The 21337-nt window shown below is 42.3% G+C and overlaps 1 protein-coding gene across 1 annotated transcript; it reads left to right on the plus strand.

Moving 5' to 3' along the window:
- Positions 1-3147: 3147 nt before the first annotated feature.
- LOC308288400 (transcriptional repressor CTCF-like) lies at positions 3148-19729 on the plus strand. Its single transcript, XM_080729834.1, has 13 exons — positions 3148-3279; positions 5201-5389; positions 6068-6197; positions 6672-6776; positions 7701-7871; positions 9009-9142; positions 10185-10305; positions 12432-12581; positions 13748-13911; positions 14618-14806; positions 16948-17155; positions 17477-17629; positions 17754-19729. Exons 1-13 carry the CDS (start codon positions 3172-3174, stop codon positions 18053-18055), a joined length of 2124 nt encoding a protein of 707 aa, XP_080585960.1. The 5' UTR covers positions 3148-3171; the 3' UTR covers positions 18056-19729.
- Positions 19730-21337: the final 1608 nt, after the last annotated feature.

Consider the following 21337-nt stretch of genomic DNA (forward strand, 5'->3'; position numbering starts at 1 on the left):
TTTATAAACAACAGATATAGCAGGTTCCTGATTAGGCTATTTCCTGCCCTGACAATCATGTGGTTTAAACAGATTTGACTCAAACATATAGCACCAAGTATCCAACATCAGGCAGTAAAATCTGTTTGGGATGACTGGGCACCCGGAGAGGTGGGCACCAAGGCAACAGCAGGGCACAACAAACATCTGGATAGCTAGGGATATATGGGCTCCTGGACGAGTGGGCACTTAGAGAACACCTGCAAGGAGGGAACGGGGATAACTGGGCACTAGGGACATGTGGGCACCTGGACTAGTGGGCAGTGGGCACTCATTAGGGGTGGAGAACTGGGAACCTGGATGAGTGGGCCCCTAAATTAGGATTTGTGTTCACAAAGATTCATTTTGTTTTACTTTACAGTAGCATGCTATTTTCTTGTTGTGGGGGATATTTATTTAACCCGCTGTTCTTTAAACCAAGCAAACTTGTGTACCATCTCGCAGCCAGCCACACACACACGCACGCACGCACGCACGCACGCACGCACACACACACACACACACACACACACACACACACACACACACACACACACACACACACACACACACACACACACACAAAAACACACACGCACACACGCACGCACGCACACACACACACACACACACACACACACACACACACACACACACACACACACACACACACACACACACACACACACACACACACACACACACACACGCACGCCAAACAACATTAAACAAAAATATAATATTTAAAATCTCCGGCTATCAACAGTAGGTGGCGGTATGCGCCTATAGGCATTAGGCAACCGTTGCAACGCACCATTTAAAAGCAAGAAAGAAGAAGCAGAACAACAACAGAAGGAAGAAGAGAAGAAGAGTTTAAACGTGGCTCCTCCTCCTGCTCCTCTCTGTCTGTCTCCTCCATTTTGAGTCAGAAATAAATAACTGCACATTTAACCACACAAGGCGCTTCCAACATAAACAACGCACGTATAGAGTCACAGATAACCGAGGTAACTGTGGTCTCCATCGGAACTGATAGCGACATTAAGGAGAAAGGAGTCCACTGCAGGTAAAACAAATACATCCTTATTTCCTGCTGTAAAGTGGAACGTTTTTGTAGTAGCCGCCCCCCGCCAGCAGGTGTCGTGGTAGCCTCGAGTTTGACTTAAATCTGTAGATCTACAAGGTCACAACTCGTCGCTTTTGCGAGGCCTTGTGAGCTTGTAGATCTGCTTTTTTTTTATTCGCCATGGTACTACGGTGTCTCTCCTGTAGCCAGTACCCCCCCAAAACAACATAAACCTACTACGATTCTTTTCAAACAAGTGATGATAATTTGTATCAGGATGTTGTTATGTTAGTCTAGTCATTATGTTAGTTATTATTTTTAATTTCGTTTATTGCTATATGTGCTAAATGTGCTCTTTATCATAGAAGTTTTGATTTTGTGATGGGTGTCATAAATGCTGTCCCTAAGTTGTAGACTTATTAAAACCTACAAAGTTAAAATACATTATTGTAAATATATATTGTGCAATGATTGTACCATAATAATATATGCCAGGAGTGTAATGTCACGCCATGGTGTAAACATTAGGCTAATATACTGTAGGTTAGCAGCACATATTTGACAAATTAATCATTACACTGAAGTCAGTTCTGTCTGATAATGAAGTTGAATATACAAACAGATGCAGGGTTTCCTGCAGCACTTTATTGGCCAGGGGGGCACCCTGGCCTAAAATCTGTAGCACCTGGCCAAAAGACAAGAGTCAACCTCTCGTTTTATGTTGAGGGCAAAAATAAGAATTAGTCTAAAATAAGGGAATTAATTTAGTTGTGTTTTCCGTCATCATGGGCACATTCATGTGTTTTTTATAGGGAAAAAAATAAGAATTCATATTAAAAATTAAGTGAATTAATTAATCGAATTAATTAATTAATTATCAAAAAAATTCTGCGCACACGCTTTGCGCATGCGCAATGAGTTCCCCCCCTGGTCAAGACTTTTTCCTGCAGGATACCCTGAGATGTGTATAAAAACAAAACAACTAACAACAACTATTACAATCAGTGATATGACCATGCTGTCCTGCGGTGGAGCTTTTTGTCAAATTCCATTCTTGCCACAGACATACAAAATGAGAGGATAATAATATGACCAGAAACACAATTAAGAGATAGCCCTGAATGACCATTACAGGTCTGTAACTCTGAAAACATTTGAGAACCACTTGTACTAGTGGACTCCTAAATAGCCTATATGCCATAATGTAGTAAATCGTCAGACATATTCTGAAGAAAACCTAGAGACTGACATTCAATTATTGGGTCTTATGCAGAGTTGCCCCGTTTTGCGATTTTTGGGGCCGATACCGATCACCGATCAACTGGAATCAGTATCTGTTGATACTGATATTCCCGATCACAGTGTAAAATCCATAAATTCTTCTATTTATAGTGTTACTGTAGCAGCATTTATATATTTAATTATTCTTCTTACAAAACATGACATTGTATAAGTATAGACATTAGGAGATTGCAGGCTGAGGTCCTTTAGTATCCAATTCAACTTGTAGGAGTTGAAGCTGAGGTTACATTCAGTCCCACTAAAATATTGTGAAGATAGCTGAACTAGCTTGTAGATCGGCCTAGCCGATAGAGGAAAATCCGATACCGATCAAAGCCGATAGAAGCATTATCGGCCGTTCGCGATCACTCACCGATCAATCGGTACATCTTGTCTTATGTCAAAATATAATGATCACTGGTCAGTGTAAAACAGAAAACCTAAAACTTTTTCAAGGCCATGGCTTTTCCACGGACACATTGATCCGTCTACGTACAATCGGACATAATGGTGACCCTTTACTCTGTGTGTGTGTGTGTGTGTGTGTGTGTGTGTGTGTGTGTGTGTGTGTGTGTGTGTGTGTGTGTGTGTGTGTGTGTGTGTGTGTGTGTGTGTGTGTGTGTGTGTGTGTGTGTGTGTGTCTCTTCATAGAAGTGTAGAGAAAGTGTCGGTGGTGGGTGGGAGGTTGAGAGGGGGTTTTCATGGAGACGGCTCAGGCCGAGCCCACCTCGGCTTCAGACGGTAACGTTCTGGAGGAGGAGGAGGAGGAGGATGGAGGCGGTGGTAACCATGGTGACGGGGTGAGGATGGTGGTGATGGACACCCTGAGCCCTGCCCTGCTGCAGCAGATTAAGGGAGGAACGGTGACCCTCACGGCCGCTGCTGGAGACCAGGGACAGGTCATCACACTGCAGGTTGGTGCTGGTGTGAAGCACTAGTACTAGTAGTAGTTGCTTGTGTAATCTCGTTCACATTTTTGGGGGATTATGAAAACTATATATTTTTGGAAACTTCAGAGTATAACAAATCAGAGAATCCATGTTTCCATTTGCAAAATCCCTTGAATTTTTGACAGTTGCTGAAAGTTTGGGTCCCATTCACTTAGCCCCAAAAGAATCTGCTTTAAGTAGCATGCAGGGGTCTAAATATATATATATATATTTTTTTTTAAGATTTGTTTTTGGGCTTTTTGCCTTTATTGGATAGAGTACAGTAGACTGACAGGAAATGGGGCAGAGACAGGGAGTGACATGCGGCAAAGGTCGCTCGGATCGGGAATCGAACCGGCGACGCCGACAGGCATTGATGCCGAAATGGCAATGCCTATGGTATGCGCCTGGTCCACTAAGCCACCAGGCGCCCCCTAAATAGGGGTTTTAAATTTGAATGATTCAGAATCCATTGCAAGCATTTGTTTTGCATAAAAAACATTATTTGGGCTAAAAACGGCCCCCACAAAACTGAAAAGTGATGACTCATCACTAAAGCATAGTTTTGTGGGTCCGTTTTTAGCCCAAGGAATGTTTTTCTTTTTTTTTTGTGCAAAACAAATGCTTGCAATGGATTCAGAATCATGACCTGACTTAAATCAGATTCTTTTGGGGGTATTTCTTCCTTTATATTATAGTGTATAGTAAGTTAATGGGACCCAAACTTTCAGCAGCTGTCAAACATTCCCCTAGGGATTTTGCAGATGGAATCATGGATTTTCTGATTTGTTATACTCTGAAGTTTCCAAAAATGTATAGTTTTCCTAATCCCCCGAAAATGTGTTCGGACATATTGAACTGGACTAATAGACATAGAAAGGTAGACGCCTCCTTGGGCTCTGGGGCATCTGTAAAAAGGGCAAGGCAATTTTTCAAGGCAACCTTTTTGGAATTCACAGTCACAGAAACGGAAGGCCATCAGAGGCAGTTCGTACACAGCTCTTAAGAACACATGAGAATGTTGTCTATGTCTTTAGATGTATGAATGGAGAGAGAACTATTTTGTTACTATTGCTGTTACTTGAAAGTATTTTCGTATGAAAATATGCATTTTAGATCTAACCAAATCCTGGTTCCATAACACTGTTATGTTGGGCATTGACACTTGCTTTGGCAATGTAGCTCCTTTGAATTGAATTGATAAGTTCCGGAAAAGGATGTGATTGGCCAGTAGTCACTTTGATTGGCAGTGTGACTTCCACACTTGCCTTTTTTACAGGTCGCTCCAATCAACTGCAGTGGCGAATGCGTTAACTAGATTTTTATATCTGTGGTGTGAAGCCCTGGTTCCCACCAGCAGCTGGAGTTTCAAGGCCACTTGAAACCCTTGGTTTAGTAAAAAAAAATTGAGGGCACAAAAGGCCAAATACTGTACCAGGCCAGCAACGGCATCGAATAATACAATGATTCGAAGTCCACAGACAAAATGAATTTGAGGGTTCAGGTTGATTTCCTTTTTAAATTTATAGTCTTCAGGCTCATACATGAATTGATAGCTCTTCACCTTTTTAGGTGATAAGCTACACTGCAGTGATTCATCACTCCACCCTGTATTATGTATGAGCCTTAACTGTCAAAAAATAAATAAAACATATTGACAGGGAATCTAACTTTTTTGAAGGGCAGAAGGCCAAACCTAGGGGCAATGGCGGCCATGGCCTTCATGAGATTCCTTCCCTGCCCACCAGTGTTAATTATGTAGACGTAGGGCCGATGCATACTCCACTTTGAAAGACCAGTTTAAACCGGTTCGGTTCGGGATGTCACAACATCTCGGCAGCACAGACAGCACAGGTCAAAATAGTACATTTCTTTGAGAATGATTGTGTTTGTGTGCACTGTGCAGGTTGTGAACCTGGAGCAGGCGACCGGTGGTGGTACTGGGGCACTGGGCCAGCTGCAACTGGTACAGGTACCCGTCACTACAGCCACGGTGGACGGTGGGCTCCACCACCAGGCCACCTTCGTCACCACCACCTCCTCCTCCTCTTCGGCCTCCAACCTCTGTCATACTTTCATGCCCGCAGACTTCAAGGTATGATGGCACACCGCATAATGCTATTATTGTTTTTTATGCTGCAGCAGCAGCACAAGGTTTTATAGGTGATTTAACCCTCACTGGCTCACTGGGTCTCCACCTCTGCTAAACGTTTAACGATTTAAAACAACATACCGTCGCTGTTGTTGTTGTGGAAACCACAAAAGGACGTTTCCTGTCTGTTTCTCTGTATACTATAAATAAAGGCAGAAAAGAGGCACAAATAAATAATACAAACCAGTAAGACTCCCTAATCGGGAGATAAGCGACCGTCAGGTCGCAGCGTGATTTTAGCCCAAAATGTGTAGGAGCAGTGTCCAAAAATGTGTTTTGCAAGAATCGGCCTCATGGTGGCGCTAGAAGAGGGCCATGTGAGAATTGATGGAGGGTGGAGGTTGTGGTTTGGCAGGCAAAGAGTGTGTGTGCAAAATTTGGCATGGATCGGGGCAACGGTTGCGGAGATATGAGCAGGGCAAAAGTGTGACGTGTGACTGACGGACGGACAGACAGCCAGTGGAGGTTTTGATAGTAAGTGCGACCTGACGGTCGCAATAAAATGTACTATAAATCATTGTCATACATTGTCAAATATTGCTTTAGAAATTATGAACCGCTGTGAGCTTGTAGATCATGTGGTGAGAAGGTAGGTGCTAATGGAGATTAGTGTTTCTTCAGGTGGTGAAGGTGTGTGATAATGGAGAGGTGGTGACAGATGTGGAGGAGGAGAGACCTGAAGACCCCCAACTGTCCACAGAAGACCCTGAATACCAGCCCCATGCCACTGCTGTCCCCAAGGGAAAGCCAGGCAAGAATAATAGGCCCCTTTTTTCATGATAATCAACTGATACCAAATTATTTTAGGTATTCACAATGATTTTGTATTAATCGTTAGAACCGTTTCCCCATTTCGTCTGTATGCGTTCATATGATGAAACATATTGAAAATACCTGATCTGCCTTATTGTTGTGAGCTTGTTCACTATTTCTGAAAGTATCAAATTATTACATATACGTTATTTATTTTGTATTATTGTATCGGTAATAGTCTGTATTAGTAATAGTCTGTAATTGTTTGTATATCGTCGCTATTGGGTGGAAACTATGTCCAAAACTTTTCAGGATTCAAATTTCTGAAACTTTAGTGAAGTTTCTGCGTGACAGCAGCAATATTTTTGCATGTTTTTATTTAAAAAGCTTAAAGGCAAACAGGATTTATTGGTTCCAACGTTCAATTGCCAAAATCATTTAATTAACTAATCGTTGACTAATAATCTCCCAGGCAAGAAGAGCTGCCTGCGCTACAAGACGGGCGGAGGTGATGGCGCAGAGACCTCCGCTGAGAAGCTCGTTGGCAGCACGAAACCCACCAAGACCAGGAAGAAAGGTGAGTCTGAAACCCACCAAAATGTACAATTTATCATTTACAATTTAGGCATTTAGCTGACGCTCTTAGTCCAGAGTGATTTACAGTAAGCAATACATCAAATGCATAGCAATAGTAATCTAAGAAAAATAATGTAGGTAGACCATGCACCTATTTAGTAAAAGCTTTATATAAAACCTAAAAAATGCTATCTAACTTTCAAAGATCAAGAAGAAAGGTTGTGGTTTGATTGATTGATTGATTGATTGAATACTTTATTAGAAGGTTGCATAGAAAAAGGTACATGACAGTACAGTTCACTGATACAAGGTCAACTAAAAGGATAAAGACCACAAGAAAGCTTTGGGCTTGTTTAAATTGGGGTCCCTGTTTTCTCAATGAATCTTATTCCCAAGACGATAATTTGATGACCGGTGGACTCTCCAGGTAGGAGACTCAATTGCAGGTCATTTGAGTCTCCTACCAGTCTTCAAATTATTAGCTCAGGATTGTGATCAAAACAAAACAAAAAGAATCTGTTGGAAATACTTTGACTCTAAAATGATTTGACAACATGAGTTACACGTTACTTACTGTACTAGTTACTACACTGTAGATTTTGATCATTATTACAAAACATACAGTAACCACTTCAGCCCTATAGACAGTACATTTGGGCCATTTGAAAATAGACAGTCTACAAGCTCACACAATGTGTCGCGTTGCGATGCATTGTGAGCTTGTAGATCTGTAAAAAAGATATGAAAACCTTTGAAATGGGACAATCTGCTCAATGAGTACTTTCTACTTTTGGTACTTTAAGTACATATTATTGATACTAATACTTTTGTACTTTTAGTCAAGTACATTTTGAATTCTAGACTTTTAACTTGTAACAGAATATTTCTATATTTGAGACTTTTACTTTCCCACCGCTGGTTTTAGGTGTGAACAAGATATTCCAGTGTAATCTGTGTGACTACACGTGTCGCAGACGTGCCGACCTGGACAGACACATGAAGACCCACTCTGACGACAGGCCTCACAAATGTCACCTGTGTGCTCGGGCCTTCAGGACCCCCACCCTGCTGAGGAACCACCTCAACACACACACAGGTACATCCATGTATGCACGCACGCACACACACATACACACACAGGTACATCCATGTATGCACGCACGCACACATACAAGGGCATACGAGCGGAGTGGAGCGCGAGCGGTGCGGGGAGTGGGGCGCGCTGTTTTTTAGTTGAGCGTGAGCGAGCGACTTTTATAATGGGTCTGAGCGCCGACCCTCCTCCGCTCCGAGCCGATCCTGTTGGGGCCGCGCGCCGCATGTTTCCAACAAAACAGTGGCGAGTGGACAGCAGTCCAAGTCTCCATCAAAGCCGAGGCTCACGTTACCGCAGCCATTTGTGTTGGGAACACACTGGCAAAGGAGAAAGAGTTTCGGACATGGTAGCAAACTACTTTTTTTGACTCTGATTGACGACCCCGAGCGGAGCGTGGAGTGAGAGATACGAAAATCAAGTTGAGCGACGGAGCGGCGGGGAGCGGAGCGGCCCGGTGGCCGACCAGAGTGACGAGCGAGTGGGACAAGAGCCCCCTGTAACGCGGAGCGTCTTTTGTCTCCGCTCGTGTGCCCTGACACATACACATACATGCACGCGCCTGCGGAGCTCGGCTGTCGCCTCGTTTCTGCAGCAAGGCTGGTGTGCCGATAAGATAACCACGATAATGCACACCCTCTTGTTTAACCCATGAGACCAGGAATTATTTTATGCTTTAACTATTGAAAAAATAGCAGATATACTGTACAAGCTCACAGCGCGGCACTAGCTTGTAGATCTATTTTTGAAAACTCTTGGATGTTTTTGAAAAATCTTTTGGAACTCAAGTACAGTATTTGGTTCTGGGGTGTTCCTGATGCATACTATTTCGGTATAATTCTAGGGGTCCTTGATATGAAAATGTTTGAGAACCACTGACATAGAAACATGCATTTTTCAAAAACCATAGGAGGGTTTAGAAGACATTTATAGAATCAGGTCCAAATATTCAAGTTTTTCAGAAATCCGAGATCTACAAGCTTCGAGTGCCGCGCTGCGAGCTTGTAGATCTGCTATTTTTCAATAGTTAAAGCATAAAATTATGGTTAAAGTGGTTAAAATCTAAAGCGACAAAGACGTGTTCACAGGTTATTATTGCTTAATTATTTTCTGTCCTGCCTTGTCGTCTCAATCTCCCAGGAACTCGTCCTCATAAATGCAAAGACTGTGAAATGGCGTTTGTGACCGCCGGCGAGCTGATACGTCACCGCCGCTACAAACACACGCACGAGAAACCCTTCAAGTGCTCCATGTGCGACTACCTGTGTGTGGAGGCAAGTGATCCCTCAAACCCACCCCAAAGGTTCTGTTTACTAATGAGAGAGTAACAGGGAGACCCCTGTTATTGAACAAAAACTACCTACCAAACGATTACTATCAGAATCAGTTTACTATCAGTTTTTACATCAAGGGTTCATGTTTTAAATTGATTGATTTTGATTTCAGTGGGTTGGGTCATGCGTACAAATGGCTAAATATCTCTTTATAGACACAATCAGCCCATTCCCAAGATGCACTGTAATCTTTCATGGGCAGTTGGGCACATGTGACTTATTGGGGCTAGTAGTCTTACTGTAAATAGTAATACAGAAATCGCCGGCTGATTGTGTCCAAAAAGACATATTTAGCCACTTAAGTTGTACGCATGCCCCCACCCACTGAAATCAAAATCGCTAAAACGACAGAAACCAGTAAATGAAAACATTTCAACACTCATATTTTCTCTTCTCTAATTACAATCTAAAATATGAACCCTAGTTGTTAACATTTTAACAAAACAAAAGAATTGGTTTAACCAAAAATAAAATGTCACTTGGAGTTAGGGGTGGGCGATATGATATACAATATCACGATATTTTCCCAAGCTGTATCACGATATACGATTTTATCACGATTCTTGTTCACATTGGTTTCTATGGTTATTTTTCAAGTTACTTGACAAAAACTAGACTCTCTGGGTTCCTTTTGGGAGGTCTAATTTGAACTTTACAAGTATGTAACTCTGACAGTATACAACTGAAACCATTTGTATACTGTCAGAGTTAAGTGGAGACCTTGACATTTTAAAGTTTGAGAACTACTGATTTAGACCAAAATGCAGGTTTAAATTGAATTCTGCAACGAATCTCTGTATTAACGATTAAACAGGATTTCTTACAAGGCTCCCTCAATTGTATCACGATATACAGTATACGATACCTCTGAAAAGGCATATCGTCTGAGACATTGTATCGTCTCAGCGATAATTATCACCATATCGCCCACCCCTACTTGGAGTTGGAGCACATTTTTGAAGGTGTTGTTTTCTCTTGTCAGGTGAGTAAGCTGAAGAGACACATCCGCTCTCACACTGGAGAGCGTCCGTTCAAGTGCAGCCTGTGCAGCTACGCCAGCAGAGACACCTACAAGCTGAAGAGACACATGAGGACACACACTGGCAAGATGATGCACTCACCTCTTAACACTTTTAGTCTTCTAAAGACACACTTGTCTCTTCACCACGTCTTAACACCTTTACAGGGTTCCCACGGTCATGACATTCCTGGAAATATTTTGAAATTAGAAAAATATCTTTCCAGTACTGGACAAGTTTTGGAATTTATCAAGGGTCCTGGAAGGTCCTGGAAAAAATAGCTATGCATTGGCTTTGGTTATTGATTTTGTTAATACCTCTGAAATGACAAATTAAACATGGGCCAAATTGTCAAATATTAGAGGCAGACATTGTGAAAATAGCAGATCTACATGCTCACAACGCCTCGAGGCGTTGTGAGCATGTAGATCTGCTATTTTCACAATATAACCGTGTTACACAAAATTCCTCAACTCTTAGTGCTCGCCAGGGTGGGGGGTCCCCAGTTAAAACATGATTATTTCGGGGGCCACGGCCTGAAAAGGTTGAGAACCACTGCCATACACTACCTGTCTTTGGGCATTGCGCATAGGAGTAAGCGACCTGTTATTGAGCTGAATTATTGTTATATAGTCCTGGAAATTGGGTTAAATATTCTGGAAAAGTTTTGGAAATTAATTGGTAAAAATGTGTGGGAACCCTGCTTTTAGTCTTCTAAAGACAAACTTATCTCTTCACCTCTTAACACTTTTAGTCCTCTACATCGGGGTTTTCTTTGACTCAGGGCACCTCTGTTAATACCACGGCACCCCTGAATTACACTGTCCATGTTTAGAATCTTGTATCATATTATTCGACTAAAATATGCAAATCTTTCCACCTGAGATATGGTAGGCAATGTCACAGAGAAATATCAGAAAATAACTTTATACTTACGTTTAGCCACTTGCATCCCTATTCTGGGGGGAAGGTTCACCAAAAAAGGCCAATCTACAAGCTCACAACGCGTCACAACGTAACCTTTGTGTCCTAGGCTAGCCCAGGGTTTCAAACCCATGACCGAGCACCAACATTTCCAATTGCCTGAGATAATAAAAGAAAGCATGTTTTGGGCGGTGTATGTAGTGCATTTTGGGCTTCATGCCGTAGCTCTTGTGAACCAGTAAGTGGTCAGACCAATCCACACGGTCTAGAAATGTCTCGATAGAAGAGCAGAGAGACCATTATTGTGTTGTTTATATTGTATTAACATACTCTACCACACAAGATTCATTAAAAAGACCATACAGATTCACAGATTCGATTACTCAGCCCATGGTGACTTGAATTCATGGATATTTTTGAAGCGGTGAAAGCTGCTTCCAAGGAGTGGCTTTGTGTGTCCCCCATGTCCATATGGTCATTTCAGTCCAGAATGAACAGGTTTTATCTGTCCGTAAATGTGTGTCCCATGTGTGTCCCCCCATGTCCATATATGGTCATTTCAGTCCAGAATGAACAGGTTTTATCTGTCCCGTACGTCCAGAATATGTGTGTAGTGTCCGTCACGGTCTGATGATTGGATGATTAAAAATGTCCAATGAGACCATACTTTGGTCAAGCTTCACATGACAATTCGGCCCTCCAGATAAAATCATTCGTCCATTCAGAATCCTGAATTCTTAAGCTCTAGAACACATAGAATAAAAGTTCACCGCTTCACTTCGAACCGAGGTTTGATTTTTTAATTCTTTGTCGCATTCCTAAGCCAATAATTTGATGAGCAGCAGTGGTTCCCTATGGAGACACAAAGAGTCTCCTCAAATTATTGGCTTAGGAATGCAAAAAAAGAAAAACATAAATTCGAGTCTCCGTGGGGTGATTATAGGGGGAAAAAAGTCATTTTGGTGGTGAACTATCCCTTTAAGCCCTCTATGTACTTCACATAACACATACTGGAAGATTTGCAAGCTCACAATGCATCACATTGAGCTTGCAGATCTGCTGTTTATGAAAATGAAGGCCATTGAAGATGTCACTTTTTCAAAACATAATTTTTTATTATAACCCTGCGCTGATATCTTTTACACAATAAACCATTCCATATAAATGAGTGTTGAGAGAAGTTGTCAAAAAAAACAACAACAACACTCTAGTAGGCGGCCCAACACTTGGTCTGTGAGATGAAAAGGCTGTAAAACCAACCATGTCCTTGTGTGTTTTCCCTCCAGGTGAGAAGCCTTATGAGTGCTGCATCTGCCATATACGCTTCACACAGAGCGGCACCTTGAAGATCCACATCCAGCAGAAACACACAGAAAATGCGGCCAAGTTCCACTGCCCGCACTGCGACGCCGTCATCGCCCGCAAGAGTGACCTGGGTGAGTCCGGTTCATTTTTTCTTTTTCTCTCCACTGCCCCGTTTATGACTTAATCCATGGATTCAAGTTGTCATTCTCAGCAACGACCGATTTCAGTCATTTGGATCTCATAGAGCAGTGGTTCCCAAACCTTTTAGCTCGAGACCCAAAAGAGAGTTTGCCCGGGACACTAGTGAAAATGGCAGATCTACAAGAGTCAAACAAGATAGCTCGCACTCACTTTCTTTGTAGCTCCAATTTTTATTTAGCAAACCGCAAAAAAATAGACGTTTCGACCCCTAAGGTCTTCTTCTTCTTCAGATCTACAAGGGTCTCACAAGAGTCACAACACATCACTTCGCTTCGCGTTGCAAGCTTTGTAGATCGGCTATTTTCACTACTTCATAATTGTTATTTTTAATTTCATGGAATTTCTTAGACTTTGTTTATTTTTGTACAAATGTGTACCTCACATTTTTGTACATTCTCAGAGTTATGGGGGACATTTCTACACTTTCAGAGTTACAGCCCTATAAGGAGGGTCCATTTGGTTCCATTTGTTCACTCTCAGAGTTACTGCCCTTACAGTCCTCTTTTAAGAACCACTGACTCTTGGCGCTCTTGGCGCTCTTGACCAACTCTAAGCTTTCTCTGGGTTTTTGATGGCACGTTGTGAGCTTTGTAGATCTGCTATTCTTGGTGCACGACACAACACTCACCCAAGTCTAAATCAGGCATTAATCTCTAACTAAGGTCTGGTCATGTCAATGCCCACAGTAATAATAGATATTAAAGTTCTTATAAGATTAAAAGATCTTAAGCATCTTAAAGGAGTAGTTCACCCGCAAAATGACTTTTTTTCAATTGATTCCTCACACCATGGAGTTAAATACTATTTTTTTTGTATTTGTCGCATTTATAGTAAATTTACCCCCATTGATTCCGAATGGGGTCACAAATGCATTTGGGTCTCCATCCGGAATCAATGGGGGTACATTTATCGTAATCAGAATATCAAATTATTGTCTTTGGAATGCGACAAAATTAAAACAAAGACATTTTGAACTCAAGTCTCCATGGCTTGAGTAATCAATTGAAAATAAGTCATTTTGGGGGTGAACTACTCCTTTAACATAAAAATCCTCTCTTTTGGGGGTCCCTGGCACATTGTCCGTCCTTGTCTGCAGCGGTGCACCTGAGGAACCAGCACTTGTACCTGGAGGAGGGTCTCAAGTGTAAATACTGTCCCGCCGTGTTCCACGAGCGCTACTCGCTCTGCCAGCACCAGAAGACCCACCAGAAAGAGGAGAAGCGCTTGAAGTGTGACGAGTGTGACTACTGCTGCAAACTGGTACGTACGGTGACTGTACTCTGCTGCAAACTGGTACGTACGGTGACTGTACTCGTCTCTGAGCTGGTCAGCTGTCTGGGTCCTGACTGTTCCTCTTAGGGGGGTGTATTATTATCCAAACGTCATATCTATTAAGTTCTCCAAGTTGATATACCACAAGGCTAACACAGGATTTATAACTATGTTGTGTTTCATAATCGTAACTTTTCCCTAAATTGTATCGTAAGTGAATTCGCTGTGGTTACTAAATATGAGATAGGGTTTTATTTGCTGGGGAAGGGACAATTTAAGGACTCATAATACCTAATACCTAAAGGGGAAAAAATAAGAAAATAAATTATAGACATAGACATCAAAAGGGGCTTGAGGCCCTGCCCTTTTATCCATCTGTAAAAAATGCCCTCTCCAGTCCATGAATGCAGATTTTACTACGGTGAAAGAAATGCATGAAGGCAGCATTCAAATGAATTGCCTTGTCAAAACTCTCCTGAACTTGAATGCAGCAACTTATGTTGAAAGAATTGCCCTCGCTGTGTAGAAATCCATGCTGTACACCACATTGCCTTTTTTATGGTTTAGTGTGGAATCAAGTATTGAAACCTCCAAATGAGCTTGGAGGTCTGCTATTTTCAATGTTTTCACTGAAAGGCCCTTTTAGATATTTCAGCGCCTGCCTCTCTAACATTCTCTGCACGTCCCTGCCTAGGACAGTCACATGGACATGCACCGGCGGACGCACACGGGGGAGAGTCCGTTCTCCTGCGTCCAGTGCAACAAGACGTTCAGTCGGAAACAGGCCCTGGACGCACACTTCAAACGCTTCCACCCCGACGACCCCAGCTTCATCCACACCGCCTACATCTGCCAGAAATGTCAGAAGACCTTCAATAGCAGGGTAAGAATGAGACCAGTGGTGGGAAAAGTACTTGGATGTTTTTACTTAAAGGGGGCCTGTCACCTAAAGGGTTACTGTCACTTTAAGAATCACCTTAAAAAACAAGTTAAGATTTTTATGATGTCATTGTGGGGATGCACAATTATAATAATAATAATAATAAAACTTTATTTGTATAGCACCTTTCATGACATGAAATGCAGCTCAAAGTGCTTTACAGAGCATAAAATGAAGCACCAGTGCTTAACAGAGAAAAAGTAAAATAAAATAAAAATTAAAATAAATAATTAAAATGATTACAATAAAGCAGAAAAATAAGCCAATCAAATTAATTGTCTGTATAGCCTGACTGTATGACTACTTTTGTACTGGTCAGCTGTTGTTGGGCAGATTACACTGAGGATGCACACTGGAGCGAGACCACATGAACTACTGTATCATACTATTATAATTTCGGGGCTGACAGCGGACCTTTAAGTAAAGGTATCAATTCTGCAAAAGTAAAAGTCTGGAATTCAAAATGTATTTGAGTAAAAGTATGAAAGTGTTGGCTTCCTTGGGCTAAAAACCACCCCACAAAACAATGGTTTAGTGATGAGTCATCACTTTCCACAGTTTTGTGCGGATATTTTTAGCACAAGGAATGTTTTTCGTGCAAAACAAATGCTTGCAATGGATTCAGAATCATTACAAACCCCTAGTCAGAGCCCTCACTTATAAAGCAAATTCTTTCAGGGTATTTTCTTCCTGTATAGTATAGTGCAGGGGTCCTCAATTAGAAATCTTGGAAGGTTGGAAAAAGGCCAAGGTCCGGACTTTAAAGTCCATCAAAGTTAGGTTGGATGTAGTAGTTAAAAAATGTCTTAATAATAATTAACAACAAAAATAAATACTAAACAAATACTTGCAATATAACAACAATTCAGTCTCAGGAATTCAAATATTCACATCAACATGGTAAAAAGTCCTATCCTCTGGTTAAGGTGCAAAAAACGAACTATGGTACAGTACATTGTGTAACACTGCTGCAGCTGCTCAAGGAGAGAAATGGCATCTTGGGTTTCAAGCCAAGCCAAGACATTGTGCCGTTTCACAATTTCACTCTTCACCAGACAGAGCAAAGTTTTTCGGCATATTATGCTTTGAGGTAGGATGAAACTGAAAGCATATTTGTCTGTCCATTCTTCTTTGAACCGCTGATTTTCACTGTCCACCTTTCCTTAACACTCCTCTTGGAGCTCCGACCCTCCTCCGCTCCTAGCCGATCCTAATGGGGCCGCGAACCACATTTTGAACGAGTGAATCACAGAGAGGAGAGCACACAAGATTTCACTCAAGTCAAATCTATCATCCACACAAGTAGGCTATGTTTATAATAAATAGCCTACCTTGTGTCAGTTAAGTTATATATCACCACCAGCAGTCAAAGGATACGATTTGAAATGCAAGTGAGTGAGACAGATTTTGGGCTGAATGAAAAACACATGCGACTCGCCATGAGTTACTTTTGGTTACCCCAGGCAGTTGTGTTGGGAACGCTTGTGACAAAGGAGAAAGTGTTCTCTCAGAACGGCATTTCTCCTCGCTCCACTCCGCTCATGGGCTCTGGTAGTCTACTACTGTTTGTAAACAGCCGTTGTCGTATCCTTTCCGTTACGACTACAAGCGAACGATCACGCATCGCTGCTGCGGACCGTCTCACACACACACACACACACACACACACACACACACACACACACACACACACACACACACACACACACACACAGTCCGCATTCAGAGTCCGCATTCAGAGTCCATGCAGTGAATGAGTGAATACAACGCCGGAGAAGTGAAAACGTTGAGACTTTTTATTACAATTTGCCCAGCCAGCCCAGGGTCAGGAGAGAGTTGCCGGACCGCGGTCCGCCTATTGAGGACCCCTGGTATAGAAAGTGTATAGAAAGTCAATGAACTTTCAGCTGTAAAAAAAATTGTAATTTCAAACTTTGTTAGATGTGTTACCAGACACCTTTACACACACATTGGTGAAGACATTTTGTCTTCTTAAGGAATTTATTCCAGATTTGACATTATTCTGATAATATTCTCTGACTATAAGAAGAATCTTTTCTAAAGTGAGTGCTGTTTTCTCTCAGAACGCCATGCTGAGTCATGCTGAGAGCTGCAAAGGCCAGGATGCCGGTGACCAGGACGTGACTAAGACCGGCCAAGGCCAGGAGGAGAAGCAGGCTAGTGGTGATGATGAGAACGTAGCAACACCTGCACCTCCTGCTGCTCGACGGGGCAGGAGAAGAAAGAGGCCGCGCAGGAGAGACGATGATTACGTCTATGACGACGACCCAGGTATTCATCTAATGGAGAAATCTTGCTATTTCTACGTGTCATTATTTCGACTTAAGGGTTAGGTTTAGGGGTACGTTTTAGGCATAGGTTTACTAAGGTTAGGATTTGGGTTAGGTTTGGGCATAGTGGTTAACATTCATCAGGTTAGCATTCACCAGTGTCGGCAGGTTAGCATTTCATCAGGTTAACATTCACCCGCATCGAACAAATGGAACATCGAACAAATGTTATGTTTCCTGTCTGTCTCCACTGTAGTCTCTAAATAAATGCTAAAAAGACCCGAAACAACTAAAAGGATTTTCTCTCTTTCTTCCCTGTCAGAACCCGAGCAGGAAGCAGAAGATGAGGAGGAGGTTGTGTTTCTAGAGATGGAGACGCCGCCCCCAGTTAAGGTGCCAAGGGTGCCTGATCCGTCCCCAGTGCAGCCACCGGTCAAGAGGAGGCGGGGGCGCCCGTCCAAGAATAAACCAGCTGGTATTGAACCTTTTTAGTGCCAACAACTGTCGCAAATCACAGATTGGGGGGGAAAGAAATTCAGTCGTGAGTTAACATTTTGCTTTAACTCGTGTAAATCATCCCTACTCTCCCTTTCCGGCAGAGACTGTAATCATCTGCGATGAGGTTGTTGACCTCTCCGCCGGTCAGGAGAGCCACGACGACGACGACGTCGAGAAGGAGCAGATGGAGGGTGTCCAACAACAAGACCCACAACAACACGACGCGGAGGCTGGAGTGGACGAGGGGAGCGGGACCGCGGAAGAGGGCGTGCCAGAGGGCGAGGAGGGGACGGTGTCGCCTGCGGTGGAGCGAGTTCAGGAGGTGTTAGAGGAGGAGGAGCAGACCACCGCGGCCAACGGAGACCTCACCCCTGAGATGATCCTCAACATGATGGACCGGTGATGATGGAGAGAGATCTGAAGGATCGCGTAGTACGAACGGGTTGTTGTTGTTGGGGATCCGGAAGAAATCGGAGGAAGCGGAATCGGTTCTATATCGCATTTGGAAATTTTGTCTGCACTGTCATATCTGAGTTCTGTGGACTTCACGTCTGCTATAGCCTGGTTAATAAACCAGACCGCACAACACCACCCCCTGGCGGTAGTGGTGGTGTAGTGTGGTCTGGAACCCATCAATTGAGATTCCATTTCCACCAGCCACCAGAAAGGGTTAGCCAATCATGGGTGTAGGCTTGGGGCACGTGGTCGGTGGTGGCCTGGTTCAGAACCATTCAGCCAATCAGGCGAGTCTGTGTGTATACAAACACATTCCCCCTCCACTCTATTTCAGACATCAAACAGGTCGTAGTCTTTGATGATTTCATTGATAAGAGAGATCACTAACGAGCTATTGACACTTGAATGGCTCAATCAATTACCGCAGTTCACAACCCCTTTGAAGTTCAAAGGGAGCAATTAAGAGCATGTCACCTTGACATTTTTTTAAACCACCCCTTGGAAATGAAAATTCTGCTTGTGAGTCCAGACTAATATCCGACACGCAGTGAGGAATTAGTATGAGCAACGCCAGGCTACGTCTGCTATGCAATGACACAATACTGGTGGTTCTCAAACTTTTTCATTTCGAGGATCAACCATAACTATTGAGAATGTACAAATAGAACCAAATCCATTTGGTTCCATGTATTACAGACCTGTAAGGGTCCATATGGAACCCTGTATAGTATTTAGGCCTATAGGAACGTTAAGAGTGAATCGTTAAGGAAACGCAATCCCAACCCTACGAACCTGTCTGCATTTTAGCTTTATGTCACGCTTAGAACCTTGTGGAACTTTTTGATTTATTTCTGGATGTACTGTATCATTAGGGGAGTTATATACACTATGGCTCCACCTACATATATACAAAGTTTCACTCCCAATATTTTTTTGAAATTTTTTGTAACTAATTGGACCATCAACAGCTCACTAAAAGAATAGTCGTGCGTTGCTGTTGTCGTCCAGCTGAACAGTGACACTGACCAAAATAATGTCGATGGGGAAACTATGATTGCGGTCGTTTGAAAACCTTGTGGAAGCGCAATAGTGCTTGTTTGTACTGGGAAAGTAGGCGAGCTTGTAAAATGTTGCCCCCCAAGGCCCTGCATTAGATTCATCAGCAGAGAACCCAGGAGGAAATGAGACTTTGCAGAGGAAAGAATGCAATGTAAGATGATTTGCTTCGATTACTAGGTTATTTACTTTGTTTTGTACTCTGTATAACAAAGTATAATACAGGTATTGAGTGGTTAATCGGACAAATCGATTTCGTTGATTAAACAAAATCTATTTGAACGTTTTTGTGTTGATTCATTGATGTATAAGAAGGGGGGGGAAAAAACGTTCTTCCCGGTTATTCTATAAACCTACAGTATGACGCAAGATAAAGGTCTGTTATTGTTTCTAAAGTTCCTTAAGCGCTCATCACTGTTCAATACCCGTGGTTCATTTTGTTGTGGTTGTTGTTCCCACTCATGCATTGAGATGATTCAGCCAATCAAGGAGCTAGGAGATGACTGGTGTGAAGTTGATGGTTAAATGGAATAGATGCCATATGCTATGTCACTGATGCCCCATGAAAAAAGTCCTCAGTCACGTACATTGAAGTACGTACATTGTCAGTGTGTGCCCCAAGTTTAAACTGTAAATTTAAAGTAGTTCCACATTGGTAGACGTGATTGCAAGCTATCCAAACAATACGCCCCCCTCTTTCTATTTCGCAGATTTTTTCTTTATCTGGACTGTTTAAAGCCATACTGTGTAAATTGCTCACCTAGTGGTCATTAGCCCTATAGCGAACCGCGGTCGCGTCCGCGTCTTTCGGCCGTTTTTCGTACCTTCAGACCCCCGCGTCTGCCTCCACCTCGCTGAGATCTATCTTTGGAGGGGTCCCTTGTTCCTGTGCGTTCAGTAATTCCAGAGATACACTCCTTCACCCTGCCTGGTAGGTTGAAATTACCTAGAGACTGGATGGTACAAACCGGCGACAACAAAATGGCGACCCCACTTCAAGATGCGATGTGATTGGCCGGCAGTTGTATAACCCTCGCTGTGATTGGCCGGTAGTGTGATGACGCAATTTTGGCGCGAGATCCGGTCCCCGGCAAGGATCTCAGTTTACATATATAGAGAAGGCTTTACAGGCTGAAATTCACGGCGCGGATCTTCTAAAACTTTTGTGTTTTAATAGTTAGGAGAATTTTAAGATTTGTTTTATAAAAAAAGTTACATGGTACAACTTTAAATGGAGCAGATGAAGGCAGACATTTTTTTTAGAAAACTATTATTCTGATCTTGAGTATTTTCCCAGGACATCCCTGTCACTGATTGCATAAGATGCAAAAGAATTGCATACAAACTTTTTTTATTCCAAGATTTACAGTTAACTGCCAAAGAAACTGAGTGGTACAGTTTTTAAGTTTATTGAAATCAGATGATAGGCCTATGGCCTGAAATTCAGTTAATGTTAAAATAAGATAAGTCAGATGATTTCTGTTTAAACAAGTAATGTTCTAGTTCCTTCAGCCTTCTTTCAGGGATAAAAAAGAAGAATTTAGTCAAACCACAGCACACAAGGTGTTAATGTAGGCAGCATGGCTTTTTCAATGCAATAATACGCTATATGGTGTTTGAAGTCTTAAAGATACAATCCGTAGGTTTTATGTCTCTCCAGACTCCTTGATTGGTTAGGTAGATGTAATTTCAGCAATGCCCAATGGCATCATAGTGTGCTGTCTGGTGGCGCCACTTGCTGGTCAACCAGTAGTTGCCTGATATATTAAAGGAGTAGTTCACCCCAAAAATGACACTTTTTCTATTGATTACTCACGCCATGGAGACTTGAGTTCAGTAATGTTTTTTGTTTTTTGTCGCAAAAGAAATTAAAAAAATAAATAACCTGGTGGTTTCCCCATCCACTGCCTTTCATTTACGTCCCCATCCAGGGCCATGTATCCCGGTCCCCATCCGGAATCAACGGGGGTACATTTACTATAATCACATTTTTGTCTTGAATGCGAGGAATGCGACAAATACAAAAAATATTATTGAACTCAAGTCTCCATAGAATGAGTAATCAATAGAAAAAAGGTCATTTTGGGGGTGAACTACTCCTTTAACATACTCTACCATACATAATGTTTAAAATAAACTTTTTGTTCATTCAATTAAGTCCCGGATTGTTTAA

This window comes from Nannobrachium achirus (genome assembly GCF_963921795.1).
Source record: "Nannobrachium achirus genome assembly, chromosome: 7".
Lineage (NCBI taxonomy): Eukaryota > Metazoa > Chordata > Actinopteri > Myctophiformes > Myctophidae > Nannobrachium > Nannobrachium achirus.